Genomic DNA, 23,664 nt, shown 5'->3' with positions numbered 1-23,664 from the left:
AATTTAAGAACTCATTGCATAAGAAAGGTGCTGAATGCTGAATCCTGAAAGTGTGGCTGTCAGCATTCATCCCAACAACACGGTAGATGATGTTCTCCCACCGTTCAGAAAGATTGTTTACCCTCCCTTGTTGGGCAACAACACCCAGTCACCAACTTCAACAGATGTCAGCATGCCTCCTGAACTGCTTGACCACAGTGACTTGTGCTTTATTACCATAGTTTCCTCCAGATCCTTCCACAAGAGCTGGACATACTTATCATAGTTCACATAGTCGTCGATGTTTAACCCCTTGAGCATGAGATTTATTTCACGTCATAAATAGATTAATACAGTCTGTATTATTTAATGTAGCGTTTTTCTTTCAAATGTAGCCAAGAGTAAAGACCCTAACCCTATCAAAACAGCAGTCAAAGTGTATACTGTATCAAGTTCAAGTTTCAAGTTTGTTTATTAGTTGTCACAATAAAATACATGTACTTAACGGTGAAATGCTTGGTTCTGTATGAGCCCCTGAGAGTGTGCTTCATACAGTAAAACAAGTAAGTAAAAAAAGTAAGTAAAAAAGTAAGTAAAAGAGGAATATACAATATACAATACAATATACAATCTAAAGTACAGCCTAATTACAATCTAGGTACAGTGAGTAAAAATTTGTAAACAGTGAGGTACAAATGCAGACAGTGAGGTACAGAACTTTAAGGTAAGGTGCAAATGCAAATGAGGTATGAATTAATTTAATCTAATAAATAGATTGTGTAAAAATAAAAGTGTCTAAAGTGAGTGTTAATAAGGTGAGTGTTTGTTTAAAAGTGAGTGTGTGCATGTGGATGTGTGCGCAATGAGTGTAGATGATGGGTTGTTACATAGAGTCATTGAGCATCCTATGCCAAATACAACGCTGTTCGGTTTCCGGGTTCCTCTGATTGGCCACTAAGCCCACCACTAAGCCCACGTGACCACGCGCTAGCATGCCCCCCTTATCGCCCACTCTTGCGCTGTGAAGCGGAAGAGCCAGCGGGGGCGAGGCGGTGGTTTCTCCCCGGCTCCGTGCGCCGCTGACTCAATCCAGCTCCAGCAGCAGCGGCTGTCTTCTTCCGAGGCGGCTCGTTCTTATTAATCCCCCATTGTTCAGGTCGACATGGTCGCACAAACACCCGTTGGAGGAGTAGTGAGGGAGAAGGAGAGGAATATTTTTAAATAGCAAGAATTATCGACTGGCAACTCTGTGCTCGTCAGACAGTTAATGTCATGTATGTTGTGTATGTCATAAATGTCGATATGAATTGAAAATGGGGGACCCTGATGTAAACAAGACAAACGTCTTTCTCTGGTCTGCAATCTGTTAAATAAAGTTTTCATTCATTCATTCATTTCTCCCCCACTACTCCTCCAACGGGTGTTTGTGCGACCATGTCGACCTGAACAATGGGGGATTAATAAGAACGAGCCGCCTCGGAGAGAAGACGGCCGCTGCTGCTGGAGCTGGACCGAGTCAGCGGCGCACGGAGCCGGGGAGAAACCACCGCCTCGCCCGCGCTGGCTCTTCCGCTTCACAGCGCGAGAGTGGGCGATAAGGGGGGCGTGCTAGCGCGCGGTCACGTGGGCTTAGTGGGCAATCAGAGGAACCCGGAAACCGAACGGCGTTGTATTTGGCATAGACGCGGCCTGGAGATAGAAGTTCCTTCTGAGTCTCTCTGTACTTGCCATGAGACTCCGGTAGCGCTTGCCTGACCGCAGCAGTTCAATGAGGCAGTTGTTTGGGTGACTAGAGTCTTTTGTTATTCTCTTAGCCTTGGCCCTGCAACGCTTGTTATAAATGTCCTGGGCCCTCATTTATCAATAATGCATAGAAATTGTTCTATTTTCGTTCCCATACGCACAGAATTTTTAACACTCCTTCCTGTAATAGTCATGGCAAAATCTTCTAACTCAACAAACAAGCCATCCACCCATAGCCCTCACCTCAACTTTGCCGCCAACAAGTTTCTGCATGAAACAGATCGTCGTAAGGGGAAAGCTTCTGTGTGTTCTGCATTACAACATCAGTCTCCATCCTCATTTCTTCGCACACACTCTTATAAATGGACTCTAAATCATCATCTCCCCCCCCCCCGTATGTGCGGTAATGTGCTAGTGCTGACCCAGCTGCAAGAGAGAAAACACAAACTTGTTTTCAATCTGATAAATTAACCAATATTGTCACCTTGTGGTGAATGTGCAATAAACTTCTGGAATGCAGCGAATCCCTCACTCGATGACGATTCCAGAAGCACGATCACGGCACCATTCTAACCAACTTTTATTTGTGTTGTGCTTTTACATTATTATTTTTTTTTATTAACGACAGACACTTGCTTCTTGGTCTTTGGTGATTTATTCTGGATAATAGACAAACATGGATTGGATAATTATTGTGTAATGATTATAATAACATCCAGTATTCCTCTTGTAATGATACCACTAACGTAAACACTGGTGTAGTAGCTCACAAGGAAACGCCGACCAGCCAATGAGAATCCTTAGAACAAAGTAAACACTATTCTATTGGTTATTAGTTACCTTGGCAAGTGGAATCACAATCAACTCCGTTACACCCAGAATACTGTTTTTGAACTCACAAGAAAAACAATGAAAGTGATGGGTTTTTTTAGTCTGGGAGCAGCCTGTTCTTTGATGGCTTTATAGTCCAGTCATTATAGGCCATAATTAGGCTAAACCTAGGACAAATTGCAACATTAGCAAACTCAACTGATTTTGTATCCTCAATATGTCTTTAGTGAGAGAAAAAAAGTCCCAAGGAATCCCATCATGGGAAATGTGTTTTTTTTCAATGTTTTGTTACCCCTATAGTCCAGTCATTATAGGCCAGAATTAGGCTAAACCTAGGACAAATTGCAACATTAGCAAACTCAACTGATTTTGTATCCTCAATATGTCTTTAGTGAGAGAAAAAAAGTCCCAAGGAATCCCATCATGGGAAATGTTTTTTTTTTCAATGTACTTGATTACTGGCAGGATCACTGACGACACTGTCTTTCAGAGATTGTGACGCGTTCAAATTTTGAGGTAGCTCAAAAGTAAAGATACCATTTGATTCTAGACAACCTCGGGTTTCCAATGAGACCAACCATGTCATGTTACCTCATTGGAAAGGGGGCTACATACCTAATTATTCAAAGTTAAGACGATTTTTTGGGGAGGGAAATATGGCCATCACCATTTTTCAAATGGTCCCTTGGCCTTCTACCTCAATATATGTTAATGGAAATGGGTTACATGGGTACCTACAAGCCTCCCCTATACAGACATACCAAATTTATGTTAAGCCCATGTAGTTTTGTGCAAGAATCATGTAGTGTTTTGCATGCTGTACAAATATGTAATTTCCGCCTATTATAAAAAAAACCATCTCCATGGACCTATCCCCACGGACATAAACCCTTGAGCCCCATCCTCGTGGACTGAGCTCCACAGAGCCTATCTACTAATATTCCAAGAAGAAAAAAATGTCTTTATCAAATGTTTTGATTAGTTCTGGCGTGTATGCTAATTGGTGCATATCAAGTCAAGTCAAGAGTTTTAATTGTCACGGCATACAGGTATACAATGAAATCAAATAAGATAATGTGTGATTTGCATGAGTAAACAGAATAATTCAATGAAGTTGTGATTGACTTTTTTTCTTGTCTTTGTGTGTGTAATCAGCTTGTGAGTTTTTATAGTGATATCTAAAAGTAAAATGTTCACCACTATGTTATAACAGGCATTTTTCGATATGAATATATATAGGTCGTTTTCAAAACTTTCCCATGATGGGATTCCTTGGGACTTTTTTTCCCTCACTAAGGACATAATGAGTATACAAAATCAGTTGAGTTTGCTACTGTTGCAATTTGTCCTAGGTTTTTTCATATAATGACTGGACTATTATATGAAAAGAAAGTTTGAGAAAAAGCGGAGCCTTGTCTTGGAACACTGCAGTCACCCCTAGAGGTGGACATAGAGGCTCTGCTCAGTGACTCAGAGCGAGACTGCACAAATTAATTCAGCGGGGGGGGGTGGTACCTGGTAGGATCATAGCGTTCAGATAGGTCTTTGTGGTTTCAACTTAGTCAGGGCTGCCTGCGATAATGCCTATGCCTGAGATGTATTCAATTGGTTAAATTGGGCCCCCCATATCACCTCAAATCTAAAGTCTATGGGCCATTAGAAGAACCTGCTGGCCCAGGGCCTGGGACAACATGGCAGCTACGATTAGCGTTGCTCTGTTCAGCAGCAGTGTCACCATAAGCACTGCTTACGTGATTGATTGATTGATTGAAAAGTTTATTAACAGATTGCAGAATGGGTACAGTACAGTACAGCTCAATACATACAATTGTTAAGAGGATGCAGACCTGAGAAAGACTTTCGTCTTGTTTCCATCAGGGTCCCCCATTTTCAATTCATCATATAAATTAACTTCTTTCATTGCAGGAGGATGACGATAGCCTTCACTTCAGGAATGAAATCACCAGCATTGACAACATCAATGAAATCATCACCAGGGGACACCATGTGGAAGTGAAGTTCTGCTGCCAGTACAGCAAGCGGGGAAATGTGTCCTTGGGCTTCTCCATGCACAGGAGCAATGTCACGGTCAAGGAGAAAGGCTTTGGTACATTCACCTACCAGTTTGAGTTCTTCCACGACAACCATTTTAACCAAATAATTGATCCCAGTGACTACCCATTGGAGTTTGATGTGGGGGAAAAGATTTACATGGATATAGATGCCACGTCTACAGTCAACGAAACCGAGCTGTTTGTGGAGTCCTGCAGTGCTGCACCTATGATACTCCCAACTACTCGCCAGTCTATCCCATCATAGAAAATGGGTAAATACAGATACAGTAACTGACTACTGTTTTGTTTATGAAAGTCAGTGTCATGTTGTTAGGTTAGAATGTCCCTAATAGACTCGTTATTTCGGCTAACATCTTTCTTTCAACATCCAATCTGAATTTTGTATTCCTTTTACCAGGTGTATCATGGACCAGACGGTTAACGTCTATTCCTCCAGCCACAAGAAATATTTCAGGTTCGGAATGGAGGCCTTCAAATTCATTGGATTGTATGACCAGGTAAATACATTTTCTGTAGATATGATGGAGCAAATTACTACATAGAAATTGTAATTTTAGTTAAAATCTATCCATCATGCTACCAAATAGCCTATATGCTGTGATATCTATGATTGCTCAATCTAATGATTTCAGCTTGAAGTTTTTCTTTGTGTGGTCTGCCCTCAACTCTGCTTTTATAAAATGTAAATCTATCTTTGAAATAAAATTCAGAGAGTCCTTCTGCATTTACTGTGAGTCTGATGGTTTACCGATGCCCACTAAAGGTTTACATCAGCTGTTCGGTCATGGTGTGTGAAGCTGGGGAGCCCAACTCCAGGTGCTCTCAGGGATGCACCAGCTCTCCTTCTTCTAATGGTCGGCATCATCATCGTGGCAAGAGAGCGGCCGCCATCCAGACTACAAGCCACTTCATTTCCCAGGGTCCCCTGCGCTTGAGAAAGACGTCTGCAACCACAGGTAATTGTAAATCTTGTCTTATGGACACCAGGAATTAGAAACAAGAATAAAATGGGTGTTTACTAGCTTTGCTTGGCTCTCAAGACTTTTGACGATGCTGAGCTGAACTTGTGTTTTTCTTTCCTCTAGTGACCAATTTGAACATGAACCTGGTATTCTTGGCTGGATGTCTTCTAGCTGCTGTTGGCATGATCTGTGCAGTGGTCTACAAAACCAAGATGTCAAGTGTCAAATATCAACCTTTGCCATCAGTTGAAAATAAATAGGATGGTTTACGTTTGAGGAATCATTTGATGGGAAACATTCTCAGACACTATTGTCAGATTTGATTAACAATCAGTTTGTGTTTCTTGACATGATACATTTTAGAGGTATGACTACACAAGACTAAACCATGTATAATTTTAGCAAGCAATGACATTTTGTATGGTTAGAAGGAGTTTAGTAAATTAGTTCAGTAAATTACTTGTAATCAATGATATGTTTAAATCTATAATCAGTCGTTTCAACCTGTATCTTTTGCAACAATGACAATCAATTATGCTTCATTATTACCTATGTAAACCTGTGTACATGGAAATGTGGGTGTTTCTTTGTCTTTAAAACAGTTGTGCTAATCATATTATACATATTATACATATATATGTGCCCATATATGTCTTTTATTTGTGCCAAGGTGGTTGGCTGATGTTGGCGCTCTCACATAGGTTTAGTGAGGGAGGGGGGCGGGTAGGCAGTGGAAACCATCTCAGGTTTTACATCTGAAAGAGAGAGGAAATAAGTTGTGTATTCCTTTACCTTAAACAATTATCTCTATTTTGATTTATACTGGGAGTATATCCGAAGCCATTTTAATTACAAGTGCCTTGTGTACTCTCTTCCTGTGCCTGGGGTGAATGTATTTGGGAGTGTGTGATCGCTGGCAGACTTGGCCCAGTGACATTGTGTCTGCCAATCAAGGATTTCTGTTTATTAAAATATGTTCTTGCTATGTTTATTGGACAATGTTATCTATAATGTAATTATTCTTATTATGCTCATTGGTTGATATGTTATGCTATTCTCACTTCATGGCTGAATCCTGGGCTCAAATAGTCACCTAAACTTCTCTATGGGTTAACTACCTTATAATTTACAGGTATGAACTGAAAGAACCCATCTATTTAGCCTCAATCAATGAAATAAACATTATGTAGCTTGTGTTAACTTACTTCCACTTTCAATCTCTCACCAACACACACACACACACACACACACACACACACACACACACACACACACACACACACACACACACACAAATGACCACAGTTGAAATAAACCACTGACATATTATGCCTCATTTACCATGCATAAATTGATTGGTAAATAAAGAGATGATAATCCACTCCCCTTAGTAATTTATCTTGAGCAAGACTGGCATGATTTGATTCTAGGCCAACAAGGGTACAGAGGAGGGGTCTGAACCACCTGAGAGGAGAGGAGGGGTCTGAACCACTACACTATCTGAGTCTGAGCAGGAGAGGAGAGGAGGGGTCTGAACCACTACACTATCTGAGTCTGAGAGGAGAGGAGGGGTCTGAACCACTACACTATCAGAGTCTGAGAGGAGAGGAGGGATCTGAACCACTACACTATCTGAGTCTGAGCAGGAGAGGAGGGGTCTGAACCACTACACTATCTGAGCAGGAGAGGAGGGGTCTGAACAACTACACTATCTGAGTCTGAGAGGAGAGGAGGGGTCTGAACCACTACACTATCTGAGTCTGAGAGGAGAGGAGGGGTCTGAACCACTACACTATCTGAGCAGGAGAGGAGGGGTCTGAACCACTACACTATCTGAGTCTGAGAGGAGAGGAGGGGGTCTGAACCACTACACTATCTGAGTCTGAGAGGAGGGGTCTGAACCACTACACTATCTGAGTCTGAGAGGAGAGGAGGGGTCTGAACCACTACACTATCTGAGTCTGAGAGCAGAGGAGGGGTCTGAACCACTACACTATCTGAGAGGAGAGGAGAGGAGGGGGTCTGAACCACTACACTATCTGAGTCTGAGAGGAGAGGAGGGGTCTGAACCACTACACTATCTGAGTCTGAGAGGAGAGGAGGGGTCTGAACCACTACACTATCTGAGTCTGAGAGGAGAGGAGAGGAGGGGTCTGAACCACTACACTATCTGAGCAGGAGAGGAGGGGTCTGAACCACTACACTATCTGAGAGGAGAGGAGGGGTCTGAACCACTACACTATCTGAGCAGGAGAGGAGAGGAGGAGTCTGAACCACTACACTATCTGAGCAGGAGAGGAGGGGTCTGAACCACTACACCCTATGAGTATGCTGCAGGTGGTGGGTGCCCTGGCCAGTGATAGGTGCATAATTCAGTGTGCGCTAAATGCATCCAAGTGTAGTCCAAGTGCCCAATCATATAAATAGGGTTATGAAATAACTACTGTTCTAACTAATAGAGTACGCTCAGTAGAGCACAAATCTCCACCAGGCGGTATGCCTATATTCTGGAGTCGATAGATGAGGGCTGTTGCAGACGGTTTAGAATGCCAATTTGTCCTCCATGTTGGAAGAAAAAACTGTTTCTATGCAAAACAACAGCTACCCAGGTGGCCAGCATACTCGGCCCAATTCCGGCTACCGGTCGGCACACTCGGCATATGTCCGGCACGGCACGCCAACGATGAGCCGGATCTGGCTCGGTAATGGTTGCCGGGGCAGAGCCGACTCGGGCTCGCCAAAGATAAACCGGCTCTGGCCCGGCTCTGGTTGCCGGGGCAGAGCCGACTCGGGCTCGCCAAAGCTAAACCGGCTCTGGCCCGGTAATGGTTGCCGTGCCCGAGCCGACTCGGGCTCGCCAAAGATAAACCGGCTCTGGCCCGGCTCTGCTTGCCGGGGCAGAGCCGACTCGGGCTCGCCAAAGATAAACCGGCTCTGGCACGGCAATGATTGCCGGGGCAGAGCCGACTCGGGCTCGCCAAAGATAAACCGGCTCTGGCCCGGCAATGGTTGCCGGGGCAGAGCCGAAGTTTCAGTCAAGCGACGCCGCCCCCACACACAACAGCGGTGTGATTGGCAGAATCGACTGTCAATCAAAATTGTTCCGTTGAGACCACCGCAACAAGTGAATACAGCTGTACTGTACCCACTCTGCAGTCTGTCAATAAAACTTTCAATCAATCAATCAATCAATCAGACAAATGCATAGAAAAGCCCTTATTATAACCAAATAACAAAAGATTATATTATTGTTTATGAAAATGTTTTAGCCCTATGCTTGCCTATTATTTTAATGGCAACAAATAAAATAATAATAATAAAATTAATAAATAAAATGTTAGAGGAGTGGAGGGGGGGGGGGGGCAGAGCGAGGTGGGTGTTATAGGAGTGGAGGGGGGGGGGGCAGAGCCTCATAAAGCTAACATTAGCTGCACTCATAGGAGCCTGCATGTTGATGTAGCCTCATAAAGCTAACATTATAGCTGCACTCATAGGAGCGTGTTGATGTAGCCTCATAAAGCTAACAAGAGTATATGTAATACTGTGGTTATGGCCTCTATAGTTAGCAGCTCATAGCTAACATAATACTGTGGTTAAGGCCTGCAGCAGCTCAGTAGCTAACATAACAACACTGTAGTTAAGGCCTTTAACCAGCAGCTCAGTAGCTAACATAACAACACTTTAGTTAAGGCCTTTAACCAGCAGCTCAGTAGCTAACATAACAACTGTGGTTAAGGCCTTTAAATAGCTGCACTCATAGGAGCCTGCATGTTGATGTAGCCTCATAAAGCTAATATTATAGCTGCACTCATAGGATGTTGATGTAGCCTCATAAAGCTGCATATGCTGCACTCATAGGAGCGTGTTGATGTAGCCTCATAAAGCTAACAAGAGTATATGTAATACTGTGGTTATGGCCTCTATAGTTAGCAGCTCATAGCTAACATAATACTGTGGTTAAGGCCTGCAGCAGCTCAGTAGCTAACATAACAACACTGTAGTTAAGGCCTTTAACCAGCAGCTCAGTAGCTAACATAACAACTGTGGTTAAGGCCTTTAAATAGCTGCACTCATAGGAGCCTGCATGTTGATGTAGCCTCATAAAGCTAATATTATAGCTGCACTCATAGGATGTTGATGTAGCCTCATAAAGCTGCATATGCTGCACTCATAGGAGCGTGTTGATGTAGCCTCATAAAGCTAACAAGAGTATATGTAATACTGTGGTTATGGCCTCTATAGTTAGCAGCTCATAGCTAACATAATACTGTGGTTAAGGCCTGCAGCAGCTCAGTAGCTAACATAACAACACTGTAGTTAAGGCCTTTAACCAGCAGCTCGGTAGCTAACATAACTGTGGTTAAGGCCTTTAAATAGCTGCACTCATAGGAGCCTGCATGTTGATGTAGCCTCATAAAGCTAACATTATAGCTGCACTCATAGGATGTTGATGTAGCCTCATAAAGCTGCATATGCTGCACTCATAGGAGCGTGTTGATGTAGCCTCATAAAGCTAACAAGAGTATATGTAATACTGTGGTTATGGCCTCTATAGTTAGCAGCTCATAGCTAACATAATACTGTGGTTAAGGCCTGCAGCAGCTCAGTAGCTAACATAACAACACTGTAGTTAAGGCCTTTAAGCAGCAGCTCAGTAGCTAACATAACAACACTGTAGTTAAGGCCTTTAACCAGCAGCTCAGTAGCTAACATAACAACTGTGGTTAAGGCCTTTAAATAGCTGCACTCATAGGAGCCTGCATGTTGATGTAGCCTCATAAAGCTAATATTATAGCTGCACTCATAGGATGTTGATGTAGCCTCATAAAGCTGCATATGCTGCACTCATAGGAGCGTGTTGATGTAGCCTCATAAAGCTAACAAGAGTATATGTAATACTGTGGTTATGGCCTCTATAGTTAGCAGCTCATAGCTAACATAATACTGTGGTTAAGGCCTGCAGCAGCTCAGTAGCTAACATAACAACACTGTAGTTAAGGCCTTTAACCAGCAGCTCAGTAGCTAACATAACAACTGTGGTTAAGGCCTTTAAATAGCTGCACTCATAGGAGCCTGCATGTTGATGTAGCCTCATAAAGCTAACATTATAGCTGCACTCATAGGATGTTGATGTAGCCTCATAAAGCTGCATATGCTGCACTCATAGGAGCGTGTTGATGTAGCCTCATAAAGCTAACAAGAGTATATGTAATACTGTGGTTATGGCCTCTATAGTTAGCAGCTCATAGCTAACATAATACTGTGGTTAAGGCCTGCAGCAGCTCATTAGCTAACATAACAACACTGTAGTTAAGGCCTTTAACCAGCAGCTCAGTAGCTAACATAACAACTGTGGTTAAGGCCTTTAAATAGCTGCACTCATAGGAGCCTGCATGTTGATGTAGCCTCATAAAGCTAATATTATAGCTGCACTCATAGGATGTTGATGTAGCCTCATAAAGCTGCATATGCTGCACTCATAGGAGCGTGTTGATGTAGCCTCATAAAGCTAACAAGAGTATATGTAATACTGTGGTTATGGCCTCTATAGTTAGCAGCTCATAGCTAACATAATACTGTGGTTAAGGCCTTTAACCAGCAGCTCAGTAGCTAACATAACAACACTGTAGTCAAGGCCTTTAACCAGCAGCTCAGTAGCTAACATAACAACACTTTAGTTAAGGCCTTTAACCAGCAGCTCAGTAGCTAACATAACAACTGTGGTTAAGGCCTTTAAATAGCTGCACTCATAGGAGCCTGCATGTTGATGTAGCCTAATAAAGCTAATATTATAGCTGCACTCATAGGATGTTGATGTAGCCTCATAAAGCTGCATATGCTGCACTCATAGGAGCGTGTTGATGTAGCCTCATAAAGCTAACAAGAGTATATGTAATACTGTGGTTATGGCCTCTATAGTTAGCAGCTCATAGCTAACATACTACTGTGGTTAAGGCCTGCAGCAGCTCAGTAGCTAACATAACAACACTGTAGTTAAGGCCTTTAACCAGCAGCTCAGTAGCTAACATAACAACACTGTAGTTAAGGCCTTTAACCAGCAGCTCAGTAGCTAACATAACAACACTTTAGTTAAGGCCTTTAACCAGCAGCTCAGTAGCTAACATAACAACTGTGGTTAAGGCCTTTAAATAGCTGCACTCATAGGAGCCTGCATGTTGATGTAGCCTCATAAAGCTAATATTATAGCTGCACTCATAGGATGTTGATGTAGCCTCATAAAGCTGCATATGCTGCACTCATAGGAGCGTGTTGATGTAGCCTCATAAAGCTAACAAGAGTATATGTAATACTGTGGTTATGGCCTCTATAGTTAGCAGCTCATAGCTAACATAATACTGTGGTTAAGGCCTGCAGCAGCTCAGTAGCTAACATAACAACACTGTAGTTAAGGCCTTTAACCAGCAGCTCAGTAGCTAACATAACAACTGTGGTTAAGGCCTTTAAATAGCTGCACTCATAGGAGCCTGCATGTTGATGTAGCCTCATAAAGCTAACATTATAGCTGCACTCATAGGATGTTGATGTAGCCTCATAAAGCTGCAAATGCTGCACTCATAGGAGCGTGTTGATGTAGCCTCATAAAGCTAACAAGAGTATATGTAATACTGTGGTTATGGCCTCTATAGTTAGCAGCTCATAGCTAACATAATACTGTGGTTAAGGCCTGCAGCAGCTCAGTAGCTAACATAACAACACTGTAGTTAAGGCCTTTAACCAGCAGCTCAGTAGCTAACATAACAACTGTGGTTAAGGCCTTTAACCTGTGGTTAAGGCCTTTAACCGCAGCTCAGTACGCTAACATAACAATACTGGTTACTGATTTATTATTTACATTGAAAAGATACAGAGATAATTTGTTAAAGCTGGACCAGCACACTAGGTTAGTAAATCCTAGGCCCCAGATTCAGATTCCTTTATTTAGCCATTTGTGTAAAACACATTGGTAATTGTTGCAGCAATACAGTGTATGCATTTCCTTTCTTTTTTCACAGAAAACAACACCAACACAGACAAGAAACGAAACAGTGCAGTGGGGGATTAATCAATAAATACATATATATATATAAAGTGAAGAGTGCAGGGATCCAGTACGGACTAGTGCAGTGCAGTCAGTGTCATTGTGCCAGTGTCACTTGGGGGCAGAGGGGGGAGGGGGGGGGGGGGGTACCGAGGGGGGGGGGACCTGAGGCATTGATCAGCCTGGCGGCTGAGGGGAAGAAGCTCAGTCTGTGTCGAGCTTTCACAGCCTTTGGGATCCTCAGCCTTCTCCCAGAGGGGAGCAGGGTGAAGAGGCTGTGACCCTCTGCTAAAGCTCCACTCCTGCACTAAAGTCGGGGATTCAGTTGGACTCAGATCTGCTGCGTTTCCCCCTACCTGGTGACAGTGTACATCTCATAAAGTAGGGATAATCCACCCTGCTACACAAACATCTCAAAACAAACTGGTCAGACTACTGCTTGACCTTACTTCTAGAACCCACCTCGCCCCTGCCCACGTGACAACCTAGGATGGCTTAGAGTAGACGACAGAGTACAGCAACTTGCAATGGGCCTGTCTACAAGATACATACACGACCAAGGTATATGTGTACATGTCAAAATACTTCCCAAAGGTCAGTGAATACCACGACCACAACACCATGGGAGCTCCACAAATCATGTTAAACCCAGATTCGGCTCAAACAGGGACTAAACACATTTCGCAATTATGCCACATCAATGTGGAACGCCCTACCCAAAGATGTAAAGGAATGTGAATCACTACCCACTTTCAAAACACTCTCAAAGAACACCTACGGGAGACTGCAATTCGAAACTGGCCCCTGTAAATGTCCTAACCCAACCCCCTCCAATGTACAGTAAAGTACCAAACATGGTTTTGTCAATATTCCAATGTACAGTTGTGCTTGTGCAGTTGTACAGTGCCCCCCCCCCCACCCCTCCTACCCCCCCCACCTATAATGTATGGTTCTACGTCAAATATATACTCTCTTTTCTAGACTCTTTTTGTATCACAAACAGTAGGCCTACTGTATTTGCAAATCTGGTATGTCATAAATGTATAGAAGTGTCTATCTGTATGTCACATGTCATGTTATGATGAATTGAAAATGGGGGTCCCTGATGTAAACAAGACGAACGTCTTTCTCTGGTCTGCATGCCCTTAACAATTGTATGTATTGAGCTGTACTGTATTGTACCCATTCTGCAATCTGTTAATAAAGTTTTCAATCAATCAATCAATCAATCAATCAATCAATCAATCAATCAATCAATCAATCAATCAATCAATCAAAACCAACATTTTCACTGTAAAGTATATAAAAACGAAGTTATTGAACTTTAAACTTGAAACAAATACTATACTGCCTATAATTTGTTAAAGATGTATTAATTCGAACATTATTTCATATTATTTTACTTGAAAAGAGAGCTATTATTATTATTATTATTATTATCATTATTATTATTATTATTATTATTATTATTATTATTATTATTATTATTATTATTATTATTATTATTATTATTATTATTATTATTATTATTATTATTATTATTATTATTATTATTATTATTATTATTATTAGTATTATTTTAAGTTATTCTTGTGCCATTGAGATTTGTCAGAGAGATTGTAGGCATAAAGCAAGTTGATTGAGTAACTGTTATATAAAATAATATAAATAATAATTGTCATTTGGCAACACTGACTAACAGCTGCGTTGCATTGTGGGGGGGGGGGGATCCCCACAATGCATTGTGGTTTTTGAAATTTTGAATTGACGCGCGTCGCGCGACGCGCACGGCACAGTCAGACCAGACCAGTATGACACGGTTGCATTTCTTCTCATCGCAGGTAATTTATGCAGATATTTTTGATTATTTATAAGTAATACCGCTAATATAAATGAGTGCTGTTTAGTCTGTGTTTCAGTGAGTGTAGCGCGAGCTCACGTTAGCTACTAGCTCTACATACACTGAGTGTAGCGCGAGGCCGCGAGCTCACGTTAGCTATATAGGCTACATACACTGAGTGTAGCGCGAGCTCACGTTAGCTACTAGCTCTACATACACTGAGTGTAGCGCGAGGCCGCGAGCTCACGTTAGCTATATAGGCTACATACCATAGATATCTATAGAACACAGATATCTATAGATATCTATGCTACATACACCGAGTGTAGCGCGAGCTCACGTTAGCTATATAGGCTACATACACTGCTACAGGCAGAGCCTCACGTTGTCACCAACTGTTCTCATCTCAGGTAATTGTGCAACACATATATAGGCTACATACACTGCTACAGGCAGAGCCTCACGTTGTCACCAACTGTTCTCATCTCGGGTAATTGTGCAACACATATATTTTATTATTTATAAGTAATGCGTGCTGCTGATATAAATGCTGTTTAGTCTGTGTTTCAGTGACTAGTCTACTGTAACGTTATTTGCTCGATATTATGAAACTGGCGGGATCTGTAATACAAGCACTACTGCTAGCAGGCCTAGACTGTAGAATACTGACGTTAGCTAACCAATGCATATCACGCAGATCTTTCATGGTTTAATTTAATTATAAAATATATAATTTCATTGTTAATGTAGCAAATACTGTTACAGTGCTGTCTCTCAACAACGACATGAAAGCAGAAGACAGCTCAATAACAACTACCCGTATACTTCAAGTGGTTGTGGTTTTTATTGTGTGTGTGACTGTGTATATATAATATATACTTTTTAATCTGGGACATCATTTTCAAAGAGTCATCCTGTAATGCCTTCTCTCTCTCTCTCCCAAGACGGTCAAGATCTACCAAGTCTTCAAGATCTTCAAGTGGTCATGCTTGTAAGTGATGTATACAATGTTTTATTGTGTGTGTGACTGTGTATATATATACTTTTCAATCTGGGACTTTCATTTCAACAGCTGGAAAGGGTCATCCTGTGTTGATGGATGCTACAGTATGTAGATGTGCATGACATGGACTAAATTAGAGGTCCTAGATATGCAAAATAATATTGAGAATCACTGGCCTTAGACTATCTACTAACGTATTCTCGCTCTCTCTAGGTTCATGGCCACTAATGACTTCAGACCTTCAGAAGGACAGTATGCTGGATGAGGAAGGTCTTGGCCATACTGCGATGGCTCCTAGAAGACAAGAACGGAGAGGTGCTGGACCTGGCTGTCAAATGGTTTGTAATGCTAGAGTATATTTTATGTAGATGTGCATGACATGGACTAAATTAGAGGTCCTAGATATGCAAAATAATATTGAGAATCACTGGCCTTAGACTATCTACTAACGTATTCTCGCTCTCTCTAGGTTCATGGCCACTAATGACTTCAGACCTTCAGAAGGACAGTATGCTGGATGAGGAAGGTCTTGGCCATGCTGCGATGGCTCCTAGAAGACAAGAACGGAGAGGTGCTGGACCTGGCTGTCAAATGGTTTGTAATGCTAGAGTATATTTTATGTAGATGTGCATGACATGGACTAAATTAGAGGTCCTAGATATGCAAAATAATATTGAGAATCACTGGCCTTAGACTATCTACTAACGTATTCTCGCTCTCTCTAGGTTCATGGCCACTAATGACTTCAGACCTTCAGAAGGACAGTATGCTGGATGAGGAAGGTCTTGGCCATGCTGCGATGGCTCCTAGAAGACAAGAACGGAGAGGTGCTGGACCTGGCTGTCAAATGGTTTGTAATGCTAGAGTATATTTTATGTAGATGTGCATGACATGGACTAAATTAGAGGTCCTAGATATGCAAAATAATATTGAGAATCACTGGCCTTAGACTATCTACTAACGTATTCTCGCTCTCTCTAGGTTCATGGCCACTAATGACTTCAGACCTTCAGAAGGACAGTATGCTGGATGAGGAAGGTCTTGGCCATGCTGCGATGGCTCCTAGAAGACAAGAACGGAGAGGTGCTGGACCTGGCTGTCAAATGGTTTGTAATGCTAGAGTATATTTTATGTAGATGTGCATGACATGGACTAAATTAGAGGTCCTAGATATGCAAAATAATATTGAGAATCACTGGCCTTAGACTATCTACTAACGTATTCTCGCTCTCTCTAGGTTCATGGCCACTAATGACTTCAGACCTTCAGAAGGACAGTATGCTGGATGAGGAAGGTCTTGGCCATGCTGCGATGGCTCCTAGAAGACAAGAACGGAGAGGTGCTGGACCTGGCTGTCAAATGGTTTGTAATGCTAGAGTATATTTTATGTAGATGTGCATGACATGGACTAAATTAGAGGTCCTAGATATGCAAAATAATATTGAGAATCACTGGCCTTAGACTATCTACTAACGTATTCTCGCTCTCTCTAGGTTCATGGCCACTAATGACTTCAGACCTTCAGAAGGACAGTATGCTGGATGAGGAAGGTCTTGGCCATGCTGCGATGGCTCCTAGAAGACAAGAACGGAGAGGTGCTGGACCTGGCTGTCAAATGGTTTGTAATGCTAGAGTATATTTTATGTAGATGTGCATGACATGGACTAAATTAGAGGTCCTAGATATGCAAAATAATATTGAGAATCACTGGCCTTAGACTATCTACTAACGTATTCTCGCTCTCTCTAGGTTCATGGCCACTAATGACTTCAGACCTTCAGAAGGACAGTATGCTGGATGAGGAAGGTCTTGGCCATGCTGCGATGGCTCCTAGAAGACAAGAACGGAGAGGTGCTGGACCTGGCTGTCAAATGGTTTGTAATGCTAGAGTATATTTTATGTAGATGTGCATGACATGGACTAAATTAGAGGTCCTAGATATGCAAAATAATATTGAGAATCACTGGCCTTAGACTATCTACTAACGTATTCTCGCTCTCTCTAGGTTCATGGCCACTAATGACTTCAGACCTTCAGAAGGACAGTATGCTGGATGAGGAAGGTCTTGGCCATGCTGCGATGGCTCCTAGAAGACAAGAACGGAGAGGTGCTGGACCTGGCTGTCAAATGGTTTGTAATGCTAGAGTATATTTTATGTAGATGTGCATGACATGGACTAAATTAGAGGTCCTAGATATGCAAAATAATATTGAGAATCACTGGCCTTAGACTATCTACTAACGTATTCTCGCTCTCTCTAGGTTCATGGCCACTAATGACTTCAGACCTTCAGAAGGACAGTATGCTGGATGAGGAAGGTCTTGGCCATGCTGCGATGGCTCCTAGAAGACAAGAACGGAGAGGTGCTGGACCTGGCTGTCAAATGGTTTGTAATGCTAGAGTATATTTTATGTAGATGTGCATGACATGGACTAAATTAGAGGTCCTAGATATGCAAAATAATATTGAGAATCACTGGCCTTAGACTATCTACTAACGTATTCTCGCTCTCTCTAGGTTCATGGCCACTAATGACTTCAGACCTTCAGAAGGACAGTATGCTGGATGAGGAAGGTCTTGGCCATGCTGCGATGGCTCCTAGAAGACAAGAACGGAGAGGTGCTGGACCTGGCTGTCAAATGGTTTGTAATGCTAGAGTATATTTTATGTAGATGTGCATGACATGGACTAAATTAGAGGTCCTAGATATGCAAAATAATATTGAGAATCACTGGCCTTAGACTATCTACTAACGTATTCTCGCTCTCTCTAGGTTCATGGCCACTAATGACTTCAGACCTTCAGAAGGACAGTATGCTGGATGAGGAAGGTCTTGGCCATGCTGCGATGGCTCCTAGAAGACAAGAACGGAGAGGTGCTGGACCTGGCTGTCAAATGGTTTGTAATGCTAGAGTATATTTTATGTAGATGTGCATGACATGGACTAAATTAGAGGTCCTAGATATGCAAAATAATATTGAGAATCACTGGCCTTAGACTATCTACTAACGTATTCTCGCTCTCTCTAGGTTCATGGCCACTAATGACTTCAGACCTTCAGAAGGACAGTATGCTGGATGAGGAAGGTCTTGGCCATGCTGCGATGGCTCCTAGAAGACAAGAACGGAGAGGTGCTGGAGTCGGACCTGGCTGTCAAATGGTTTGTAATGCTAGAGTATATTTTATGTAGATGTGCATGACATGGACTAAATTAGAGGTCCTAGATATGCAAAATAATATTGAGAATCACTGGCCTTAGACTATCTACTAACGTATTCTCGCTCTCTCTCTTTAGGTTCATGGCCACTAATGACTTCAGAGCTTCAGAAGGACAGTATGCGTGTAGCTTATTGCCAGCGGAAGAGTGCAAGAATGCTTCCGCATTCGTCACCGCACGCCAGTACGGTAATGCGCCTTTCCTTTCGCCCCGCTCAGACAAATGCATGTAGTACATTGCAACACAATGCAGCATTTCCGCGTACATTGCAACGAATCACTTGGAGTTTGAAAGTGATATCAGAAGAAACTACTCAACCTCGGCTGTCTTTAACTAGCAGGACGCTAGTGGGCTAGTCGCTAAAATATATATCGTTTTATATATAATTGTACCAACACAGATATTAGGCAGTACACACATTGTCCTGCAATACATACAGTGAATGCACAGCTACATTCGCCATATATTTCTATCGCTGCTGCGGTCTACAGTGAAATGCAATATTATTATTATTATTATTATTGTAAAGATTATCATTACAATCGCAGCCTGGAGAGGCAATGTTACAAGTGTACGAGGGTTGTGTGCAAAGAGCACAGCCTCTCAATTTGCACAACGTGCACAAAATAATAATTGTAATGATCTTTACAATAATAATAATATTGCATTTCACTGTAGACCGCAGCAGCGATAGAAATATATGGCGAATGTAGCTGTGCATTCACTGTACATGTATTGCAGGACAATGTGTGTACTGCCTAATATCTGTGTTGGTACAATTATATATAAAACGATATATATTTGAGCGACTAGCCCACTAGCGTGAAGGGGCTCCTTTCCTCAGAGCAGCCCGCTTGTATCACCACGCTCGGCGCTGCTGCGATGGTGCAGGAGGTTGCCTCGCTAGTGGGCTAGTCGCTCAAATATATATATCGTTTTATATATAATTGTACCAACACAGATATTAGGCAGTACACACCAGTGGAGGTTTCTCTATGACAACACGTGAAACACAAATTCACTCATAATTCATAATTATTATTAATTTACATATACCTATATATATAAAAAAAAAAAAAAAACTATATATATATATATATTTTTTTTTAAATTATTATTATTATTATTTTTTTATTATAAATGTTTTCCTCTGTAAAAAAAATGCCAGTGATTTTTTTTTTCTTCAAAAATGGCCAAAATGTACAGCTCTGAGCAGGCCTGCACTGCAGTATTGCCTGCAGTAATTATTCGTGAAGAAAACTTCACAGGTGTGACCCATTGTTAAATAAATAATAAATAACAGCGAATCAAAATAGGCTATTAACTTCATCTAAGCACGGTCTGTGCAGTTAAACTCTTGCCATTGAATGGAGGATTGATTGATTGACAGCCCTTGACATCCAATACACGGAGGTTGAATATGATTGGCAGCCTTGCAAATCCAATCAGAGATTTCTGCATTGCAAAGTCAAAATGGGTCCAGCTGCATGTGAGGAGGATAGGTTTAGCTCGGGCCAATCTCAAGTTTCTCAAGTTTCTTTATTAGTTGTCATACAGAAGTACAGAATACTTTTATACAAAATGTAACATAAAGAAGCATTTTGTATAAAAGTATTCTGTACTTCTGTATGACAAATAATAAAGAAACTTGAGAAACTTGAGATTGGCCCGAGCTAAACCTATCCTCCTCACATGCAGCTGGACCCATTTTGACTATGTGAAAGTTGAGACTATGAGAAAGTTGTTGTTTAGTAGTTAGTAAGCTGTACAGCTATAACAAGTCAGGCTAAATTAAACTTTGCACCAACATTAGGACCGAAGTATAAACCAGCAACTGAGCAACATGAAGAAGTGGATTTATGCAACTGGATCAGAAAAAACGTAAGTAGGCTACAGTGCTTGTATGCTAACAGTAGCTAGGCAGCTTAGCCTACATCACAATGATAATCACCAAGCTAACTTACTGTACACACTGTAGGGCTGGGCAATTAATCGAAACAGAATCGCGATATCGATTCATAGACCTATGCAATCTAATTTCTAAGTTATGACTATTTTCTTTTATTAAAAAAAAACGTTTTTTTTTTTTTTTTTATTATTTTATCTGGGTTGAACATGATTTGTGGAACTCCCTCTGGTGTTGTGGTCGTGGTATTCACTGACCTTTGGGAAGTATTTCGACATGCACATGGGTATCTTAGTGGTGTAGTGTATCTTGTAGACCAGGCCCATTGCAAGTTGCTGTACTCTGTCGTCTACTCTAAGCCATCCTAGGTTATCAAAGTGGACAGGGGTGAGGTGGGTTTTAGGAGTAAGGTCAAGCAGTAGTCTGACCAGTTTGTTTTGTGATGTTTGTAATCTTGTTTTTAGTGCCTTTGAGGTGCTTTGGTACCATGAGGTGCAAGCATAGTCGTAGTACCCTTGAATGAGTGCTCCTGTTAGAGTCTTCAAGGTATTCTTGTTTACCAGAGAGGAGATCCGGTACAGGAATCTAGTTCGTTGGTTGACTTAGTTTTATTACATTGGATCCCATTTTGTCACAGGAAAGATTTGCCTCTATAGGATGGAACCCAGGTAGGTAATTTCATCTTTCCTTTTAAGATAAGATAAGATATTCCTTTATTGATCCCCTTGGGGAAATTCAGGCATCATAGCAGCATGGGGGAAGGGGGGGGGGTACAGGTAGTGAAAACAACACAAGCAGTGTAAACAAATAGGTCAATATAATTTACTATCTAACTAACTGAAATATACATTATTCATTATTCACAGTATCCACATAAGGTGCAGTATGCATAAGGTAGTGTTATTGTCCTACTTGGGTTCCTATTAGTTCTAGGTCGATGTCTGGCAGCAGTCGCTGCCCACTGTTGTGGAGCCTGATGGCCACTGGTATGAAGGACTGTCCGAGGCGGTTAGTTGAGTGTCGGGGGGGTATGAGTATGTGGCTTCCTTGTCACCTTCACCTAATTATGTTTTGATCTGGTCAGGTGCGCTGTCACCTAAAATGTTTTGATCTGATCAGGTGCGCTGTCACCTAATATGTTTTGATCTGGTCAGGTGCGCTGTCACCTAATATGATTTCATCTGGTCAGGTGCGCTGTCACCTAATATGTTTTCATCTGGTCAAGTCCGCTGTCACCTAATGTTAATATGTTTTCATCTGTGTCCACTGACACACAGTGGGGGATGTTTTAAAAATATTATTTAATATATAATATAATATAATAATTTGTGCTTCACCTAAAAATTTGGTCAGCAGCCTCCACTGGTACACACATTGTCCTGCAATACATGTACAGTGAATGCACAGCTACATTCGCCATATATTTCTATCGCTGCTGCGGTCTACAGTGAAATGCAATATTATTATTATTGTAAAGATCATTACAATTATTATTTTGTGCACGTTGTGCAAATTGAGAGGCTGTGCTCTTTGCACACAACCCTTGTACACTTGTAACATTGCCTCCAGGCTGCGATTGTAATGATAATCTTTACATTAATAATAATAATATTGCATTTCACTATAGACCGCAGCAGCGATAGAAATATATGGCGAATGTAGCTGTGCATTCACTGTACATGTATTGCAGGACAATGTGTGTACTGCCTAATATCTGTGTTGGTACAATTATATATTTTAGCGACTAGCCCACTAGCGTCCTGCTAGTTAAAGACAGCCGCGGAAATGCTGCGTTGTGTTGCAATGTACTACATGCATTTGTCTGAGCGGGGCGAAAGGAAAGGCGCATTACCGTACTGGCGTGCGGTGACGAATGCGGAAGCATTCTTGCACTCTTCCGCTGGCAATAAGTTACACCCGGACAGTATGCTGGATGAGGAAGGTCTTGGCCATGCTGCGATGGCTCCTAGAGGACAAGAACGGAGGTGCAGGACCTGGCTGTCAAATGGTTTGTAATGCTACAGTATAAATTATTGTATTACATCACACTCACCATCAATGACTCCACCATCACCCCCTCCCCCCTAGTCCGCAACCTCTGTGTCATCCTCGACCCCACCCTCTCATTTGACCCCATGTCCGCTCCATTGTCAAAACTTCATATTTTCACCTCCGCAACATTGCCAAAATCCGTCACTGCCTCTACCCCCTGCTGCTGAATCCCTCATACACGCATTCATCTTTTCCCTCCTGGACTACTGTAACTCCCTCCTCACTGGCATCACCTCCCGCTCCCTCCATAAACTGCAGATGGTCCAAAACTCAGTTGCCCGCCTCCTCACTAACACCCGGTCCCGCGAACACATCACTCCTGTCCTCCACTCCCTCCACTGGCTCCCGATCAAGGAACGCATTAACTTCAAAACACTACTCCTCACCTTCAAAGCCATCCATAGCCTGGCCTCACCCTGGTCTTAAACTTTTTACACCAAGAGAACGGTGGGGAGAGAATATATACATATGATGGGGAGAGAATATATACATACAGTGGGGAGGAGACTGTACATTAGGAGGGGGTGGTTGGGAGAGAAATATACATATAATAGACAGTCTCCTCCCCACCGTATGTATATATTCTCTCCCCACCATATGTATATTTCTCTCCCACCCACCCACCCCCTCCTAATGTACAGTCTCCTCCCCACCGTATGTATATATTCTCTCCCCACCATATGTATATATTCTCTCCCCACCATATGTATATTTCTCTCCCACCCCCTCCTAATGTACAGTCTTCTCCCCACCGTATGTATATATTCTCTCCCCACCATATGTATTTTCTCTCTCACCCACCCACCCCCTCCTAATGTACAGTCTCCTCCCCACCGTATGTATATATTCTCTCCCCACCATATGTATATATTCTCTCCCCACCATATGTATATTTCTCTCCCACCCCCTCGTAATGTACAGTCTCCTCCCTACCGTATGTATATATTCTCTCCCACCCCCTCCTAATGTACAGTCTCCTCCCCACCGTATGTATATATTCTCTCCCCACCATATGTA

General features: G+C 42.1%; 1 protein-coding gene and 1 long non-coding RNA gene across 2 annotated transcripts in view; both read left to right on the top strand.

Annotated features, from left to right (window-relative positions):
* The window catches only part of LOC311237218 (oncoprotein-induced transcript 3 protein-like), a gene marked incomplete at its 3' end in the record, with an annotated part of 41,326 nt that extends 36,454 nt beyond the window's left edge, over positions 1-4,872 (top strand). The window contains exon 6 of the mRNA XM_084325025.1: positions 4,480-4,872. Within this exon, the coding sequence (XP_084181151.1) occupies positions 4,480-4,872 (393 nt within the window). The remainder of the gene's footprint in view (positions 1-4,479) is intronic.
* A 178-nt stretch (positions 4,873-5,050) lies between these two features.
* On the top strand, positions 5,051-5,874 carry LOC311237468. The gene is made up of 3 exons (XR_014620282.1): positions 5,051-5,125; positions 5,392-5,584; positions 5,714-5,874. It is a non-coding gene; the product is annotated as an uncharacterized lncRNA (long non-coding RNA).
* The last annotated feature ends 17,790 nt before the right edge of the window (positions 5,875-23,664 follow it).

Source organism: Notolepis coatsorum (genome assembly GCF_963971535.1).
Source record: "Notolepis coatsorum genome assembly, chromosome: 11".
Taxonomy (NCBI): Eukaryota; Metazoa; Chordata; class Actinopteri; order Aulopiformes; family Paralepididae; genus Notolepis; species Notolepis coatsorum.
The sequence above is the reverse complement of the archived record's forward strand: the minus strand, read 5'-3'. Positions and strand labels throughout refer to the sequence as shown.